This window comes from Platichthys flesus, chromosome 14 (assembly GCF_949316205.1).
Source record: "Platichthys flesus chromosome 14, fPlaFle2.1, whole genome shotgun sequence".
Taxonomy (NCBI): Eukaryota; Metazoa; Chordata; class Actinopteri; order Pleuronectiformes; family Pleuronectidae; genus Platichthys; species Platichthys flesus.
In genome coordinates, this window is record NC_084958.1 from 4,809,529 (window position 1) to 4,830,493 (window position 20,965).

General features: G+C 41.3%; 1 protein-coding gene across 3 annotated transcripts in view; it reads left to right on the plus strand.

Moving 5' to 3' along the window:
• The window catches only part of astn1 (astrotactin 1), a 423,107-nt gene that overhangs the window by 165,905 nt on the left and 236,237 nt on the right, over positions 1–20,965 (plus strand). For all 3 annotated transcript variants that reach the window (XM_062404910.1, XM_062404912.1, XM_062404911.1), the window contains one exon: positions 4,681–4,831. In XM_062404910.1, coding sequence (XP_062260894.1) covers positions 4,681–4,831 — 151 coding nt within the window. The remainder of the gene's footprint in view (positions 1–4,680; positions 4,832–20,965) is intronic.

Sequence of the window (20,965 nt, forward strand, 5' to 3'; positions counted from 1 at the left end):
CTTACGGTATTTCATATAGTGTAAACATATTCAGTTCTTCAACCCCCTGGACTCCATGCTCACACATTTACATTCCTCCTTCTTTTTTTCCATTGTGGCATTATTTTTCAAGACACTGTAAATAACTCATTTCCCTGTGATCTGACATCTGATGAACCCTATCTTCAGCGCTCCCTGGGGGCCACAGGGAAACACAGCTAACACCTACTTGAAGCTGCTGATTCCCTCCGCTCTTGAGCTGCGTTTCAACCGCGTTTCATAAATATTTGTCACTCCACCTTGATCTGGAGCAGATGGTTAAATAACGACATTCCCTGATCTTCCTCCGCACGAAGAGTCGCTTTTGTGGCACTTACGACTTCACAAGGACTCAGACTTGGTTTTTCCTTTGCAGCCTTGCCTTGATCTTGTACTGAAGGTGTGATGGCGGTATCTGACCTGCATATTATTTGTGCGTTTTTCCTGTTTAACGAATGATTTCTCAGTGTAGTATTTCTCCAACGCTGCCTTTTACAGCATTTGTTTTTATTTTACATAATCTGAACATCAGACACATAAAATCTGTTATTTTCAGAAATACCTATACATTCAAATTATATTTCTTTTTACACTGTTGGTGGTCATTTTCGTTTCTCGGTCTGAACTGAATAACGAACTAATGCACCTAAATTGCAGGGCATAACTTGGCACTTTTCGGTGGTAAGTGGGCTGACTGAATGGTCCTTTGACTGGCCTGTTTTGACTCCCATTATTCAGCTATCCATGTTAATGGTGCCCGTAATTGAGGCTTATATTTATTGCCTCTTTCAAGTGCTGACGGCTGTCATAGACAAAATGTTAGATATATTGCAGGAAGTGCTCATTGCCTGTTCATTGTACGGGTGTCCTGTAAATGCAGTAGGTTGTCAAAATGATGTGTGCTCCTTGTTTTTCTTTTCCAGTTCTAATTCAAATGTGTTTTTAATCTAACAAATAACCGTTCTCTTAAATTTAGCCCAGCTGTAATATCTTTAATGTTGATATAATAAGCTATATTTTAAGCATTGCAAATACATATTTGTATAGCTTACCCATTTGGGCAATAAGATTGCTCCTTATGGTGGGTTAATGAAGCAATTGTGTACTATTGTGTACTGGTTGCAGCCTCAGTTAGGTCAGACAAACATTTGAATTGTCATTTAAATTAGATGAGTAAATTTAGATCCAGTGCTGCAGTCAATTGATTGTGAGAATTTGCCCTAAATCTTAAGCAGGCAACATAAAGATTAATACTCAAAACGCTGCTTTATCAGGACTGTGTGTCTGTGTTGTGTGATCAGATTAGATTGACTGTCACTGGATTAATTATATTGAAATGTAGCAATGTAGCATCCTGATTGATGCACAGAAGTATGTGTCATCACCTTTTCTCAACAGAGCCCATCATCAAACACTAGAGTTCCTCTGGGATTATGTCAAAGTCAAGTTTTCTTTGGTTTAGTGGAACTTTTTATTTCAGTTCCTGTAAATGGTAAATGGTTTTGTATTTATATAGCACTTTTCTAGTCTTGATGACCACTCAAAGCGCTTTACAGTACAGTGTTACATTCACCCATTCACACACACATTCATACAGTGCATCTATTGGCAGCACTTTGATATTCTATGGGGGCCATTCAGGGTTCAGCATCTTGCCCAAGGACTCTTCGGCATGCAGATGGGTCAGACTGAGGATCGAACTGCCGACCTTCCGGTTGGAGGACGACCACTCTACCACTCAGTCAGAGCCGCCCAGAGGGTACAAAGGGTCAACACTGTCAACATAGGCCCACTGTCCAGATACTCCATAAACTGTAGTTGGAACAGCTCTCAACACAGGTGGTGTCGAAGTAGCTGCACAGCAGTAGTGAAGGACCTTCAGTCAGTGACACTGGTTCTGAGAAGTTGAAGCACGAGTGCTTACAGCCCCATTGCTCAAATAAGTTTGGTACTAATACACTATTAGTACAACATTATGAGGTTCAAAAGACAAGGGTTAATAGGCAGAGCATACGTGGCAACATAATCCAGCCAGCAACCATTGTTTTATGTCGTTATCTATTTGGTCCGGTGAGAAAAAAAGTAGCGTCCGATATCGACAGGCAGATATTCATGCTCGTACACCTCAGCAGGAGGAAATAGATTCAACTCATCTAACTCTGCCCCATCCACGCTACCTGATCAAAATATCTGCTTCCTCTTCACAGTAAAACTAAGTAGGGCCAACATGTGCCATGTGTGTTTGTAAACAAAGGCTGCCGGCCCCTCCCCTCTAATTTGCATGGTTAGGTTATAGTCTTTTGCAGATGAGAGGAAGGCTGCTGATCAGAGATTTGACCTGGATAAGGTATCCACATGCACAGTTTAGTGAAAAATGGAGATGAAATATTTATTAAATGGCACCATGAGGCCATGCTCTTCCCCTTGAGTAATACTATTTTCGAAGCCAAGCTGTTTATACCAGTTGCAGCTTTTCTATGAAACTTGCTCTAGATAATCACAGTTTCTGCTGACTAACCATTTCATTAGGACGGCATTTAGTTGTGCACATGAATTGCATGCTCCAGGGAGAATTTACCCTTTGAATATAAATATAAAAAATACTGTTAGATTTCCATGGCATTTTCCGAGCACAGTAATGTTGCTGAATGAATAAATTGTTTTGATTTTCCTGACACTATGATGGAGTTTATTTGTGTGCCACTCTTTGATAATGGATACAGTCTGAACGAATCCTCAACTTGACTTTAAACATGTTATTTTTTTTGTCTCTTGTGACATTTAATGGAAGCTTGTGTTTCCTGATTATAATTGGAGCCTCCAAATAATTTAGCTTTCACACTTGCTGTGAGTTTCATCATCTGCCGAGACTCGGTTTCATGGGCCCCCTGTGAATAAAGGACAACGAAGCAATGGGCAATTATAATTGGTAAATTGTTTTGTAAGATAACATGGAGATGACTGTGTGAGGGAAGGAAGATATGTAAAAAAAAACATATCTTGTTAGTGCCTCAGAGGTCATCACTTTCTCCACCAAGGCAACTTCATGGCAGCAGTACTACACAAGTCGTGGTTTGTCATCACCAGTGCTCAGAAATAGCTCTGTAATTTAGATTATGTGAGACTCAAGTCCTCTCCACTTTGTTCTTCATCTCCATCAATCTCAAATACGTATACTGTTGCTGCTCAGCTGGATGATCGGCACGTTGACCTTGCATTGAGCCACACAAACAAAACAACACAAGGGTGACTCCTCAGAGCAAGGTTCCAACGATGAATCAAAGGTGCGGGTCCTCTCATGAGCCTACAGCTTTGGAAAGAGGCTATGCAGTGGAAAGTCGTGGCTTTTCCCATGACGATTAGACAAAATGAATAAAACAAGCCAGTGTTTTTAATTTTATGATTTTTTTTAGAGACGAAGGTGGAACAGAACCTCTTACAAAGCAGAATCCAGGCGCACCAGTTTGAGCGATCCCCGTTTTCCCACCAGTAATGTTAAAATATGATCTAAAGTAATGACCTTTTAAAAGAGCAACTTCCATATTGCTGACAGCAAGGTAACATACTAAATCAAAGTCACAGTTTTTTCTAAATTCATGAATAGATTACGGGTTTCCTGACTTCACTGACACGGAGGAAAAATTGTTGAACGTATGCCACCGTTGTCTTCACCACCCTTTTTATGTCACAACCAAAACAAACACAGTAAAGCAGTTGGTTCTGGAAGATTTGCAGATTGGGACGACAGAGCGTAATAGTGAGCGCCCAGAATCTCTGGAAGTAGATTATCTGAATCAAATGTTTTTCAGAAGAACATAAAACATTTGATTCAGAGTTACAAAAAATCGTATCACGATATTTGTTTTCACATCAGTCGATATATATATATCACAATATAAACTAAATAACCAGAAAACTACTTTTTTGCACATTTGTGTTTATGTACAGTGTTCTTCTTATGTACAAACTTTTTTTTTAAAGCACAAAACAGAGTTTACTTGCCGGTACAATCATCCTTTGCCACTGCACTTTACTTATAACCACTGAAGTGAAAAGGTGTATATAATGTACATACTTTAATCAAATTTTAATCTTTATTTGTATAGTCCTTTAATTGTCTTGTCTACCTCACTCTGACGTGCCTGCTGCTGTAACAACGAAATTCCCACGGTGTGTGAATTAACCCCTTGTAGACAGATGTCGCGAATTTGCCCCATTATGCCTAATGTCGCTAATTTTTATATATCAATAAAATGTTATATTGAAATTAACAATTTCCACTTAATTTAGCATCTGTATGATAGCCAAAAACACAAATAATATTTTTTTCTATAATTGGAAATTAATTCAGGCACTGTCAATATCCTTTAATCACCCAGCCCTAACCTAACCATATGTATGTAGACACCGACCTACTTGCTGGGTGTAGCTACAGGGTCAGAGAGCACACATATGACCTCGCCCACCCACACCTACCTTTCACAGGAGTGCGGTCAGATGTGCAACACACGACCCTCAAAGCGGAGAGATTAGTGAACACACTCATTTATTGACACAGCCAGATCAGACAGTTTGCTGCTCTATGCTCAAATCTTTAATTAGTCCTCGACACGATGCACACTGCTAAACAACTGCTTTCTGTGCTCCTTCTTTTCTCTTCAGGGAGGAGCTGATGATCAGTTCATCCTTTGACTCACTGGAAGTTCTCCTGGACTCGTTTGGACCCGTCAGGGACTGCACCAAAGACAACGGAGGCTGCAGCCGCAACTTCCGCTGCATATCTGACAGAAAGCTGGACTCCACTGGATGTGTGGTGAGTCACCGTCCTGTTATAAAACCCTGGCTGTGAGCTGCCATACATTACCTTCACGACGTGACCTTTCCCTCCGGTTTCTGTATGAATCAGATTCAAAGTACTTAACAGTGTTATATATATTCTACACTAGTCCTTTTATGATTGATACAATATGAGAGCATGGGCCTGAATGATTTTACCTCCAGACGCTCCACCGATCTGAGCCAGGGGACTTTTAACCCGGTGCCCGCGTTTACAGCCTCTTTACTACTCGTTCATATTCTAATATTGTATGAATATCCGTCCGTGGTCGACTGTGTTTAAATCTGTCGGCCTGCATAAATATTCATGAGCCTATCTGCTGACCAAAATGACCCACATCAAGGACAATCAGTGGACCTGCTCCATGTAACGTGTCAGAGTCGACAGTTTGAATTTGCCTCTTGTCTCTTAGGCCTCCGAGGCTGACAACACATTCATTACCTCCAGGTGGTGCTTAGCAACCAAGCCATGTAGCAGGCCGGTCTGTTTGTGTGCATCTGATGGGAACTCCAGCAATCCTGTTTTGTTATTTGCAGAATCTTAGCGCCGTCTGCTAGTGTTTTGCCCCCCCCGCCCGAAATCCCACCACTTCTATTGATAAGCTGTCAGGTAGCAACTCCCGCGAACAATTTCATTTCAAGTACTTTGATGCACTTGAGCTCAGACTTTCAGGTAGGTTGGGAAGTGCTATTTATGCAACTCTGCATGGTCCATCTTATCTCTTATAATTATATCTAGAGAAGAGGAAGATGGCTTGTGAGGTGTTTGGGAACAATCTTTACACACGTTTATAGATTAGAGCATATGTAAAACCAGTATCAATCAGTGTTTTCATTGGAGGCCCTTCTCGGGGGCTGTTGAGCACAGAGAGGTATTTACCCTGTTAACAGGCATGTAAAGCACATGCTGCAGTGTGAGTATTGATCAACCTCTTGCTCCTTCTTCATCTGACTTTAATCACTGAGTCTCGGAGTAAGAACAAGCAGGCTGCAAATGGGCTCCGGGAGGAAGAAAGTGAGTTTCAGGTTCATACATTTTGGATTTGAAATGTATGAATTGGAAATCTGCGGCATGCACAGTATCCTCTGTATCCTCTGCTGCAATAAGATGTAACACAAATTGATCTCGCCTCAATTCCTGCACTGCCATTTTCTTTGGTCTCTTTTCTTATTAATTTTTGTAAATATGACTGCCTCTATGAGATAACAGAATGATGCATGTTTCATTTGATTAAAGGTGAAATGTTTTATAACAATAATTAAGTAAAAATCCCAATTAAACTATTCCCAGTGGGAGAATTATTTGTTTCTTGTGTCTAATTAAAACAGACCATTGCTTCACGCGTAGTTCTACTGATGATCTGATGTAATTGCAAACTCAAATCACCAACCGCTAGAATAAGTTGTGACTGCAACGTGAGAGTCTGAAGCCTCGCCAGCTTTTCTGTGAGGCTGCAGCTAGCAATGCTTTGTCCTCTCAGCTGGCAGCGCCATGCTCACCACCATTTACCAGGCTCAACCTCTCGGCCTCGGCAAACAATGAAAGAAAAGCTCATAGGTCAACGCATTTCGGTCCAGATTGTATGGTTTGTCAATTGTTGGGTTCATCCTCCACCAGTGTTTGTCTTTGTTAGAGAGGAAAAGATCAAATCTGACATTTTGGGATTTACTTTGTTTTTCAGTAGAAATATTGAAGCAATAAGGACACGTTCAATTAGAGACTTAACAATTCGATTTCCCTTATGAATGTAGAAGTATTATTAAATCTTTCTTCATAACAGAGCTGCACAATATTCATTCAGCCCCTCTTGAGTCGGCTCTCTCCATCGCTTGCTCTGACACACACACACACACACACACACACACACACACACACACACACACACACACACACACACACACACACACACACACACACACACACACACACACACACACACAGTATTGGAAGTGAGATTCAATCCTAAATGTTCACAGGAGACACATTCGGGACACATTATTATGTGGGCACACAAACTGACCACTTATGATGAGTTGTTTAAGGGCAGCTGTTAATACCTGCTCTTTAACGGGGCCATTAATGTGTTTTTCTGGCCTCTATTCTACAACTTCTCATAAAAAACTCAGTTGTTAGTAGAACTTGTGAATATCCACCTACATTTTTACTATACAGCCTGAGAGGAGTCATCCGAGTTGCAACAACATTGCACCGGAATGTCAGAAACCAAAATATCCATCCTATTTTCATCTTGTGCCAAGAGATGACAGAGCGGAGATTCCAGCAGGGCTTTGAAGTCTCATGGGCATTTGATCATGTTTTACTCATTAAAAAAATAAGTATCCTTTTCCTGCTCTTCGGATGTGAGAAAGCACAACAAGAGAAAAATCCAGATATTTTGTCTTGATGTTATTCCTTTAAATACAATTACTGGATTCTTTCAAACAACCGCTTGTATGCACCAGCATCGAGCTGCTTCTGCCTCTGGATGTTGCACTGTGTTGCAACTTCTTGCCAAAAGCGTTGAGGAAAGAAAAAAAATAAAATAATCCAATTTTCATGGAATTATTCTTTCATGGATCCAAAGAGAAACGGTACAAAAGATATCATACCAGCACTCAGAGGTGTCATGAGACTCTACTTTTGTTTTTATATTAATTATTTATTGGCCTCTTATATTCCCATCCCTACGAGCATGTTGAAGAATACTGTGATATTTAGTGTTAGAGAACCTTTTGAGAGAAAGGGAACAAAGGGAATTTCCCGCACTTACACACTGACAGTATTTAGCCTTATTTTCTTCCGTACTCTCATCAAGTGAATGCTCACTAAGCTGCACTCTAACAGGCGTAAGTGAAACAGAAATATATACCCTTGAGTTTTAGACTTAAATAAGAGCCCCCATGGAGAAGCAGCTGTATGAGTTTTTAAGACAAAATATATAACGTGAAGGGTTTATTTCTTGCAAATATCCAAACACATAAAAAAAGAATCATCCTCAGTATACCAGCTTGCATTCAATTTGGAATCAGTTTATCTTGACTCACAGGGCAAGAACGAGCACCCTCAGAACAAAAAGAAATGAAACACATTTAGGTTTGACGTCTGCACGGAGAAGCTTTGAAACATTGATGGATCATCTTAGATCAAGGTGCGTCTGTTTGCTGATGTAAAAAACATGCAACATCAGAGTAACACTACCATAAAAAAAACAGCTCGGACCAAATCACCTGTTAGCCCCTTCAGTGAGTTCTGCACACTAATGTGAGAAAGAGGTTCCTGCTTGCATTCAGATTATAAGGAAGTGGAATTTGTTCAGGCAACAGCAGCAGGTGTAACTATGATTTGTGTGTCTGGTTCATGTTGTATTCTCCATTTGCATTCATGCATGTTACTACAAAGTGGCACACCGATCGACCAATTTGTTTGTGATCCTGAGTGCACCATCAAAGCTACACGTTTGGATTCAAAGGAATATGGGCTCTGTCGGGGGAGCGGCTGGTTGGATATTATAAACTTGAAGTAGTTTCTCAGTCTTTTCTAGTTCCACTTTGAGATGCATTGCTCTGCACTTTAGTCTGTTTTGTCCCGATCTATAACCTTATGATTAAATTGTGCTTAACTTTGACAGTTTAGAGTGTTTGTATTGTGTTATAATCTAAAGTAAAAAAGAGGTAAGGAACATGGAGACCTTAGAGCCAAGTTCACAAAATAAGTGAATTTTCCTTTGTTTGTCTTTCGGTTTTTCTAAGCACCAAATGTGAAATCTAAAATCCAAACAAACTCACCAAACGGGACAAATGTTTCGTGCCGGGAGATTCCATTCAAATCAATGCAAAAATGTCATTCGCGCCTATTGCCTGAGTTTAAAGATGTGAACTCGAGCAAACATTTTATGTGACATGATGTTGCAAAAGCCAATCAGTGGAGGAAACGACAGTCGTGCAGTCACAGCTCCTGGAGGAAATCCCCGGAGCTGTGGGCTCCTCCGGACCCACAAACAACAGTGGTGTCTTCTGCATCATACCCAAAACATATACCCGACATATAGTACGCAGCCTCTGTTGTCACTTCAACCAGTCGTCCTTTTCTCCTTCACTGGAGGGAAACAGGTGAATATCCCCTGGTTGTGTTAATTCGCATTACCTGCATGATCCAAGCAAGTAACAGGAATGTGTTAACGCTATAAGCAGATCTTATCACTCGTACAGATAATTAAATGTAATAAAATTCCTAGAATAAAATATGTAGTTTAACTTCGGGCATATTATAGTATTTGTCTTTCCTCACAACAGTCTTGGGACCACCAGGTATTTTTTCGGTTGAGATTCACTTCTATAAACTACAAATCAAATCCTCTTTCACTCTATGTTTTGATGATGAACTTGGCTACAGTGCTGTCTATGCTAATGGCAGTAAATAAACGCAAACCTCTGCTGTGATGCTAATGCACCGAACCTACTTAATCATATTTAATTCGCTTGATGGAGACTGATATGGTGGCACTTTGTTGTAGTTGCATTATTACTACTGCGATACTACCTGTGCTTCACCGCCTTATCTTTGATTTACTCTCAAATATCTGGTATGTTTTATGAGAACATTATTAAGTGCTTTTGTCACCTCCGGGTAGTATATCCAGGTCATTAATCTCAACTAATATGTACAGTAGTGCGGGCTGTGTGTAGCCGGTGAGGGCAAACCCAGGATAAATAGTCTGTAACACACGCGTGGCTCCTCTTGCTGCAGGGTGATAACCGAGGGTGATTTACCAGGATTGTTTTCACAGTTTTGCTCCTTGTCTCTGTTTTTCCAGCCGCGGACAGAGCACAGTAATCAAAAGGATTCTGGTAACAACAGAAATATCAATGGGGTGTAGCAAAATAGGATTGGGGAAAATTGGACGGTAGTCAAATTTGTTTCTTTTGGCCGCACTTACTTCTGTATTCTATGAAAACATCAGTCAAACCATCTTATCCCCTCCACCTGCTCCACCCCGAGGTCCTGCTGCTCCTTCCACTCTGACTCTCTCACTCTTTGCTTTTGTCAAACCACTGCTATATCATTTTTATTGCCCGTGCTCGATTCCCGTGTTTTACTCCCTCCTTTTTGGAATGGGCTGTGTGCTTGATCTTTGGTAAAGCTTTCGTCTAAGACCGTAAAGGTGACTTGCAGTTATTGGGCCGCCGCGAGTAAAAGACCCACTGCTGGACTCATCTCGCAGATCCCTTAAATCACCGCTGCTGTCAGAAGAGCCGTTCGCTCGATCATTCAAAGTTGTGTGAAGATCGACTCCGTAACGCGGAACCTTGACCTGGGAAATCTCCTTGTGACCACGCCTGCTGTTAAAAAAGAGTTATGAGTTATCGATGAGTCCATATCGCACTATATTTGACACTGCACTACTCTGGGCCCCTAACAAGCCAATAGGATGAATGGTTCTCAAGAGATGCTCCTCATACAGACAGAGATTTCTGGAATCGGTAGATAGATACTAGGGATGGGCATTCGATTAAATTGTCTTAATCATTTGTCTGGAGAATTAACTATCCATTTTCGATTAATCATTAATATTTTCATATAAAAAGTCACTGTTTATAGGGTTTATTAAATGCAGTGAAAATAGAAAAAAAAACACAGCGCGTTTCCTCATTGAGATCTTTAACTGCCACAAGTTCATCTTGTAACAAAGAGGGATCAGTTCAATGGTTACACTTGAAAATATGCGCTGCTGTACTCTTAAGCCCCGATGAGAGAGCAGCAGCTAGCCGCTGAGAGCTATCTGGATTTGACGGTTCTCGACGTCTCAGTCCAGTTGTTGTCATGCCCTTACTCCCGGAAAGCCTCACCCAGACCCGTGTCTGTCCGGGGTCCCTTCCCAGTGGACTGACGGTCCGTGTGCGGACATGAAGCCGAGCTAGCTGCGGAGGCTAGCTTCGGGCTGCTTCCTCCAGCTGCTAACATCCTTGCTGTGCTGCGTTTAGGGATAACTCGGATATTCCGACCTCCGGACACATAGCGAACATGCAATAGTTTTCATCAATGAAAAAAATAATGTTGACGAAATTCTTAATGATCAATTAATCGATCGGCGATTAGTTATCCCCATCCCTAAAAGATACTGCAGATTACTGAGTGATGCATTATGTTGAGCTGAAGTGGGCCAGTCCAATAAACATTTTCTCGTTCTCTCAAAGCTGGGCGATCTTATCCTGCTCTTGAACTGCATTCTTTTTCTGAGCTCTCCTTCATTTACTGAATTTAGCTTGTGGTCGGTCCCAGGCACTGCTGCTGCTGCTGTCTCAGTAAATCAGCCGCTCATTACACACAGATTGCTGAGCACAAATTGAATGAGAGAGGCAGCGTAAATCTGCCCTGCGCTTTTATTTATGTTAACCCGGCCCTGAGCGTACACAATCATCAATTACAAAGGAGATGTAGGAGGATGTAGGGGGTGGATGTTTCCTTTAAGCTTCTGAGACAACTTAGATTGGGATGCAGGGCAGAGTAACTGGTAGAGATGTCCATGGTAGTTCAATATTAGCAGATTTAACGTAGTACCTAAACTTCAAAAAGTAGCTTAGTGCAGTTTGCTTAAAGTTTTGGTAGTTTATTTAAGGGAGGCGTGGCATTAATCTTTTTAAAACCATTGTTACACCCCCTATTGGCTCGGGGTGGGACATAACATAAATGCAACAGGTTTGGGGAAGTGAGGTTGCAGTCACACAGAAACTATGACACGATATAAGGCAAAATAAAGTATTAATTTAAACAAAGCAACACAGGGATCAACAAGGACTCAGTGGCACCAAAGAAAAGAACACAAAGAACGCCCCCCCCCCCCCCCCCCCCCTTTGGGTTAGCACCCAAAAGTACAGCGGGTGGTGCTCACTCTAACCTGGGGTATTAACAAGAAGTAAACCCACGTGCGTGTTATATGTAGACCCCGGAGTGTCTTACCTGTCCATGTTGTCCCTGTGTGCACAACAAACAAACATTAACAAAGACAAAACAAAAGTAGGCGGCTAACAACTCAAATAATAAAGGTAAAACTAAATCAATGCATCAGCAAACAGCCACGCTAAACAAAACAAACAGAGCTCTGCCACAGCTCCACCCAAAATGCCCCTCTCTCGCTAACAAAAAAACAAAGGACTATTTAAAGGGGAAGGGTTGATTGAAGATCTGGACCAGGTGTGGTGATTTTATTATCGCAACCAGGTGAGATGAGCAGCCATGACGCTTCTTCCTCTGTGGCCACTTCACTGACGCGTCCTGCCCGAGAGCTCCTCCTTGAGGTCCCTGCAGGCATCACCACTCAACCAGGAGGAGGAGAAAAAACAACAACACAAAACAGAACACAAATACATGTATACATACAGGACACACAGAACATTGTATGTAACATCATCTAATGCTGTGTTAACACCTAACGCAAAGCGAACATTTTCATGCCGTAACATACGTGTTTGGTCGCAGAATTGTTTTGTGCTTACGAACACAAGCAAACACCTCCAGTGAATATTGACCCGTTCAAAGGAAAAGAGGAGAGGACATGGCTGAAGTGACTACATCTGCTGTGTTGTACCTTTTGGGGAAATGTCAGAGAAGTCAGTACCGTTGCGGGTCCACAAGCTCACCTGGAGGCACAGGCAGCGCTGGGAATTCATGTGAATAGTTCGATGACATGCTAGCTCGGATCCGTGTTAGGATCTGTCACCACCGAGTTTTGGTATTAATTCTGATTTGCTTCTGCGACACAAATATTTCAACCTGAAGGAGTGGAGCGAATGGGGAAAAGTTTGTGTCTTTGTGCCTATTCTCGTTGCACACACAATTTGCTTCGCATGTGGCGTGAACGCACCATCAATGTAATTTGCATTTGAGGGAAGCCATTGCTCTTCACCCACAAACACACAAACACACACACCGTCCATCACCACTGCCCCTGGCTGCTGTTACATACATTAGTGTGTGTGTGTGTTTGTAATTATCTTGTGACTGTTGAGCTTATAAACGAGCCTCTCATCCATCTAATAAAGATGGTAAATTGGCAGGGCCCCAGCACTCGGATTCCTCCCTAATCAGTTAACACCTTGTCTGAATCTGCACCGCCAGTAGCGATCCTGTCTGCGTTTAATATCTTTCCGTGCGTGAGAGTGGACCGGTGCCGGCGGTCTGCGCTGACCGGCCCTGCTCCTTCCCTGCTGATATATAGCACAGTTGGAGGGAGGCGGCGTGTGGCGCCCGTGGAAGAGAGACTGTAATAATCACAGGATGAGTGTGAGATGAATTAGCTCCGTCTTGTCACTTATCTCACGCTGCAAAATGGTGGAAAACAAGGATGTTGTTGACAGAGCAGATCGCCGACAGGACGGAAAGCGGAGATTAGCCGGGCGCCTTCTGCGGCTGATCATAAGTGCTGTGTTTTACAGCTGTATGTGCTGTTTGGCTGCTTAGTAGCACTATAGTGTTTGTGTGTGTGTGTGTGTGTGTGTGTGTGTTTGTGTGCTGTGACGGTGCAGTGGGCCCTCACGGTAGTCAGATATACAGTCTTGGATTTAATCATTCAGATGCAGTATGGTCCAAGTAATGATAAATTACAGGTCACTCCACGTAGAGGAGCTTCCACTGTTCTGAAAGTGCGTGTGTGCGTCGGTGTGTTTCCACGCGTTTTATTTTTGCCGTATTCATTACAAAGGGCAGAAAAGTGCTGCTCTGTTGTTTTCTCTAGGAGCCGAAACTTTGAGGGTCTTCTGGGTGTTTTGATTTTGACAGCTGATAGAAGCACGGCGACTGAAAGGAGCTTTGACTTCAGAACGCTTTCAAGTTTCAAACATTCAGATCCAGTGTGATTGTTGGGAGGTTTTACCTAAAAAGGAATACATTAAAGAGCATGCTAGGGTAAAGGCAGAATGGCGTTTCTTTACATGTTTGCCCTGCAGGAGGTCCCGTGTGTTGCTCACGTTTCTCATGCATCGTAGCTTAAAGGGCCCGTCCATTCAAAAACCATCCTTACTTTGATGTTTGACCTTCATTGTGCTGGATGACGATGCACCGTTAGTGTAAAGGAGTTTGTCACCAGACAAACACTGTTGCTGGTTCCTGCACCCGCTGAAGAAGAAAGGTTTCCTATGCTCACCTTCAGAACTCGTTCAGAGACGAATCAAGGTCCAAAATGCGTCGTATAGAAGTGGGACATGAAACCTGAAGAGTTTTATTGTTATTTATATTTCCAAATTGTCCGATTCTTGATGGGAGTAAGACGTCCCAAATCAGGAGATAAGATAATCTATGATATAGGAATAGGGTTGCAAAGGGGCAGGGAATTTTTCGTTAAATTTCGGGAAACTTTCCAAAAACTTTCCATGGGAATATTCAGCTCGGGAATTTGGGTAATTTTGAAAAAAATAAATATACGCAAACTTAACGCTGAGCAATAAAAACATCATTCAAAACTCTATTCTAAAGATGTATGGAATGCAGCACACGCTGCACGTTGAAATTCAACCCTCCACTGTGCATTTCTCCATCACATGCACAGATAATTCCCAGCATCCTGCACACTACTCCAGGGCTATTGAGGCCTGCTGGAGTGTGCAGGACTAGTCAGGTAAGTTTCGATGATATTACTGGGTAGAATATATTAAGCTTTTTTCTCATCTTATTCTACAGATTTCCACATGCACTATCTCATGTTTGGATACATTTCACCCCAGCCAATGTAGAAGGAAAGGCTAGGTACATTTGCAAATACGATGCAAAGACCTATGTTAAGAATGACACAAAGTGCAGAAGCATATAGTCAAGTGCCCGATGTTTCCTCAGGGCTCAAATCAGCTTATGACAAAACAAAATGTTTATATTTATGTATATGACAAGGTAAACACAGTAAGTATAAATTACCCACACAAGTTCCCGTATATTCGCGTGAATTCCCATGGAAAGTTTCCAACTTTGAATATTCACGGGATTTTGCAACCCTACATAGTAATAATCATTATTCGAAATACGAGCAGTGATAATGGCTGTGCGTGAGACGAGTGGTTATCTGTAACTCTAGTTTAGTTCCTGTAGATGAGCAGAGACAGTTGCTGGACCATTGGGTCATTACATGCACATGACCGTTTGTATCACACCAGTGGGGCCGACCCATGTAGCTCAGATACAACGCAGATATAAGGTCAGGGTTAGAGAGTGGTGTAACCTTTCTGAGTGCTCAGCAGGTTCATGGTGGTACAGCCTGATGCTCACCGCAGGGCCTGATAGGTCAAAACATCACTTAACATCAACACTGGCTTCCACAGTAATTCTCTGTTAACTTTTGGCACAGGGCACTTTGTATTGAGTGCTACAATCCTTGGATCCTGTAATATCGAACATGTTAAAGCATATTAATGCTGACATCTGAATCTCACCATTGGGGTTAGTCTGACTGGTCATGCTAAGAATTCAAACTGGGGCATGTAGCCCAAACCTCCGATAACAGTTGGAGCAGTGATCCTTCGTGCACTTGTGACAATAACACTGCAACTATAACGCACATAAAACTCACACATATCCCAAAGGGTCCTCTTGTGAGTGTAAGTATTAAATAATTAGTTGGTTTTAATAGGTATTTAATGCTTTAAAAAACAAGATGATAATTCATTATAGACAGCTGAGGTTTAATTGCGATTAGTGGGACACATGTATCTGCAGCTCTACTCCACGTTCACATACTGCACAGAGTTTAGATCAGAGTCACGTCCCTGGACCAAGTGGCAGCACCTGTACCCATTCTATTTTGCCAGTGTTAGGAAGTGGAGACCATTTATTTTTATACAGTTATTGATCAAGTACTTTTTTGGTTAGCCAAATACTGACTTGACATGATTGGACAGTCTGATTGCTGTTGTTTCGATTATTATTACATTTTTACCCTTAAACCTGCATTTAAAAAAACGTCCTTTCTGCACCTTCATGTGAATGTCCACGTCTTAAAACTCCATTAAAACAATATGTTATTTAATATTATTTTTCACTTCTGATTATTGCATTTTTTTAACCAACTTCAGCCCTGATCATATACACTGAATATTCATACATTTTCTGTATTTTAACCCTTTCAAATGCCAGTTTGTGTGCATGATGCCATCATTTGTATGTAACAAAAAAAAGATTTATAATTTTCCATAAACTAACTAACTAATGTTTATTTTTTTGGAGGGTTAATACAGCTTGGTATTTGTCACTGAATAGCAACAACTTTGACTTTTTTACATTATTGTTTTGTTGTAGTGTCACATTTAAAATAAATTACTGTCTCTGCACCTTCATGAACAAAACGCACCAAAAACAAACACTTACACATATAGACACACAACAAAAGATTAGCATGCTGTCACAGTCACAGCAAAATTGAGGTTTCACTGGTTGTATAGTATTGATTGTATGTGTAGCTAGTAAGTCATGTTTGTGTTTGTGAGTTTTGATGACAGGGAGTGAGAAATTATAACATTACACTATATTATTTCTCAGATTTGTCTACCTCTGGATACTTTCATCACTGCACACACACACACACACACACACACTCAAACCGATACACACATTCGACTGCAAAGCTCAGCACACTGTAAATCATACACAGAAGTATACTCAAATATTTGAGGTGCGGCTTATTATTATCATATTGCATGTGAAGGAACTCACGTGCATGTTCACGTCATGTTTGTGTGTATCAGTGGTTGAAAAGGTGTGAGAGAGACAGAGAGGGAGAAAGACACGGAGCAAGGAGGTTTTATAATAGATGTTATTTCTCTGATTTTTATACACCTGGATTTAGTCTAAGCGTATCACTCTCACACACACACAAACACACACACGCACGCACATTCTTGTTTACTCATCCCACTCTCTGAAGTCCATATTAACACGCACACATCATTTTAGTTGCAAACACTAGCTTGAAGGTATCGGTTTTTTTTACCCAAAGAAAGAAAAGGTATATCATAGGAAAATAGGCTGAAGTTTTAACATTCCACAAAAAATACACACTTTTGGAAAATGTCTTGCAATATAGATCAAAACAGCCAAAACTATACAAAAATACAAAACTGAAAAGCCAAAAAATTTCCCAGAGGTGCCCTTAAGGGTGAAATGATTAGGCTTTGTTTCTGTGAGCTTTTAACCTCAAAGGGTTTCAGTTCCCTTAAATCGAGGCTTGGTAATCCGGGAAAAGCTCGAAAGAACAGGGTACACTTTGAAAAAATACAACTGATACATCCCACCGAACGTGCTGTGCCTGACAGCTGCCAGGAGTCGGCTTTTTACCACGGGTCGCTCCCTGATATCTGGCTCTCATCTCTGCATCAGAGGTGAATGTCTCTCCGATCATGAGCGGTGAGAGGACGAGCACGGTGTGCGCAGGCAGGCAGGTCAGTAGGTGGCCGACCGGTTCGCTGACCAATCGTTTGGACCAAATGAAATGACTGGTCATGTTTATCACAGTCCTGTGAGGGCCACAGACATTGGCTTTTTACCCTCTTTTGACTTTATTCATTGATGGCTATGAGGATTTGCACAAATTTGATAAAAACATATTTAAAAAGCAACCCTACCTCTTACTGTAGCAGTGGCCCCTGTGCTCTATACATTTCTTAGCAGCCAGGAGTTTTTGTTGTATCATTCTGGACAGAAACCTACTGTATGCTGCTGGCTGAAGCACTTCTTCTCTCCACTTTGTATTGGTGCAGTTCCCCCCAGGCAGCAAAAAACAATCTTGGGACACTAAGCAGTGTTGAGTGGAGTCAATACCTGGCAGAGATATAGCTGGACCTCAGCCCTGAGGAGGAATAGAGGAGCACATTAGATTGTCACCACTGATGTTTTTTCTCCAAGGGTCATACGATTTATGTGGGGTGTGTTTTTGGGCTCAGACGGTTGATGTCAGCATTTGCCGAAGATAATGTAGATCTACTGTACAGGAACGGCACAAGTATTGTGTTCATTTTTTAACAAAGCACATCGTAAATGATTTATGTTAATATTCACGATGAAGTATTTATTTTTAAATCGTTTTCTTCTAAAAGAGAACAAGTTACCTTTTCATCTCATAAAGATGTGAAGACGAGAACATGTTTAAGGCAAATTGTGCTCATTCAATGGCAGGGACGTTTCCTACTTACTATTCAAAATCACATTTTCTGTGTAGCTCACATTTACAGTTTCAGTTGGATGTACTTCATCAAATCCTCATAAACAGTTTTTCCAACCGGTAACATCCCGACAGTAGAGGAGTAATAAAAATGTCCATACGCTCATCTGAGTCACTCTCAATTATTACCATTTGTTCTTAGCTATTAGGCTGTGGGAGCAGCATGGAGTGATTTATGGTCCTTTTTGGCCCAAGGTTTTGTTTGTCAGACAGGAGGGAGGTTTCTGTACTTTATAGGATTTTATACTGAGTGGTGCACCTCACCAAAGGGGGGCGGGAGAGTTGAAGGGGGGTGCAGAGGGAGAGATGTGAGGCAAAGAGGCAGGGGGGAGTTGAAAGGGTCAACATCATGAGGAGCTGGTTTGATGTGTTGAACAGGAGCAGTGTGACACTGCAGCTGATGGGGAGGTCGGAGCATTTCAACCAGCAACATGAAGCAGTTGTTGTTTTTATCATTGCAGCCTGAAACAACAAAAGCTTAATCATCCACCCATGAAACCAGCAGGTGATTTTCTCTCTGTTTAATGCATATTATCTATTTGCACTTAGTAACTCTTTAAAAATATTGTGTGTGTGTAATATTTACACCTTTTGGGATTGTGTACAACATTTGGCTTGCTTCTCCCTTTAGAGCTGGATGAGATGGGTGCAAGTGTCATATGATGTCATTGTTTTAAAAGGATGTAACTGATGAAAACCAGATTCACTAAAGTGCCTGAAGGAAAGGTAAAATGCGTTATGAGAAATGTAATTTGTTTGTTTTCTGCACAATTTAAGATTAGTAAACTAGTTTCCGACAATGGCTGCTGGTCTGAACAGGAGGACCGACATTAAAGCAGATTACAACAGACTTTCATGGCCGAGAACAGTGTTTAAAGGACAAAGAATATGTAGACCCAGACAATGTTCCTGCTGCCCTGCTGACCAATGATTAGTCGGCAACAGATGGGTCTAAGAAAGAAGAAAAGGGAGATTTCTGCTCGGATCTTGCCAAATATTTAAAGCAATTTTTAGTTAATTTCTATCTGCATATCTTTGCTCGCACTTCTGTCAAACTCTCCGGTTTTAGGTGGTTGTTTTTAAAAAATGCTTTGGTTAAAGAGTCTTTTTTTAAATTTATTATGTATTTTTTGGGTCTCTATTCGGGACCTCAGGGTCTCGAAAAAAAAGGTAATTTCAAGGAAACAGGGCTAAATACATAAATATTACAGCAGTTTAAAAAAGAGATAATTTCACAAATGTTTTGTTACATAATCCATCATTTTTTAATCTTGTCATATCCATAAAGGCTGGGCATACTATGGATACGATTCAATTGAAGAATCCCTCCCATCCCAGTGTACTACAATCAACCTGTAGACTTTCAGTGGAACCTGACAAACAACTGTGGTAATGTTACAAGAGTAAAATGTATTTTCAAAAACATTAATGTAGTGGAACAAACAGAAGGAAAAAATCTTCAGCAGCAGAGAATGTGCTCAATTCAACAAGATCTTAATATACAAAATTAGCAAAGTCAAAGCTCCCTCTTCTAAACTGAGCAGAAAGTAGTCTATTCATTAATAATTTAGTGAAGTGTGAAATGGCGTAACAGACAGGGTAAACATCTGTCTGTCATCTAAATACCAATAAAATAATCCAAATATAGCATAGTTAGCTGAATTATTCATCAAGCAGGTGTGAGGTTCTTTTGGCGGTGTCCACCTGTGTGCTTGTTTGTCTCATGTAGCTTTTCCTGACTTGTGTGTGACCTCAACTTTGTAACCTCCAATAACCCTGGTAAAAAATCCGGGTTCCGTGTAGGCCAAAAAGTGTCTGCAAGCAACTGCTAAAAAAAGACCTCCCCATCTCATTAGGAAACTTCCAGCTCAGACGTGAGCAGGCACTTGCCACATGGTATAAATAATGCTTGTCTTTTAAAAGTGATATCCAACTTCCTTTTGTTAGGTTCTCAGCTCGCAGTAACAAGGTTGAAGTTTTACCTCTTCGTTACCAAGTGAGAAGCTAAAGTCCACAAAGTTTCCTGAATTATAATTTCCATTGCTTGAAACGCAGCTGAAGACTTTAAACCAGACCGAAGTTTCTAGATGAGAAGTGTCCGATTAATGGACACTGACACTACACTTTCACAACAGTAAATGGAAAGACCCGGGGTCAGACGATACGATCTTTCTCTTTGCACCGTGTGCACCCCCCCCCCCCTGTTGTGCTTTCTGCACTCTGCTGAGGATGCGAGGAGGGTTACGGCAACTTACTCTGCAGCGAACTGCCTACCTGTAACATCCACAGGAGTCCAGGCTGAAAAGCCCGGCGCTCGGGGATGAGTTGGCCTTTGGCACTCGCTGCTTATCTCATCACTCCGGTTCGTGGAAAAACTCTCTCAGGACAACTTTCTCTATAGAGGAACATGAAAGGAAAGTTAAACTGTTGGAATATGTAGGATTCGCAGAGAGTGATTCCTTTAACGCAGCCTTAGTATAGATAGGTTTCTGTGTGAAGTTGACAAAGATGCTCCTGGGGGCTTCTCTCTCCGTAATGCGATGAAAAACAGATTTCCGGTTTGCAGCACATATATTGTCTCAGTTCTCTTTGTGGAAGATCAGTCAATATTGATGCCATGCATAGAGGGATAAAAGGGAAAAAAAAACTCAACTTGTAATCGAGGATAAACATATACATCAAAATAAAGCTTTTTAAGTTCAAGCAATATCCGGTATTTGGTCTGGTTTTGATAGCACATAACTTTGCACAAACACATTTCTCCTAAAGGGCAATGTTGAGAATATTTGTTATTCTGAATTTGCACATTGTAATGACTAGTTTGGCTAAATAATAGAGCAGCCTTCAAACTAAAGGACACTATAATTTGTCATCGCTCTCCTCGGTGACCGATATATCCGGGTTTTGATATGACA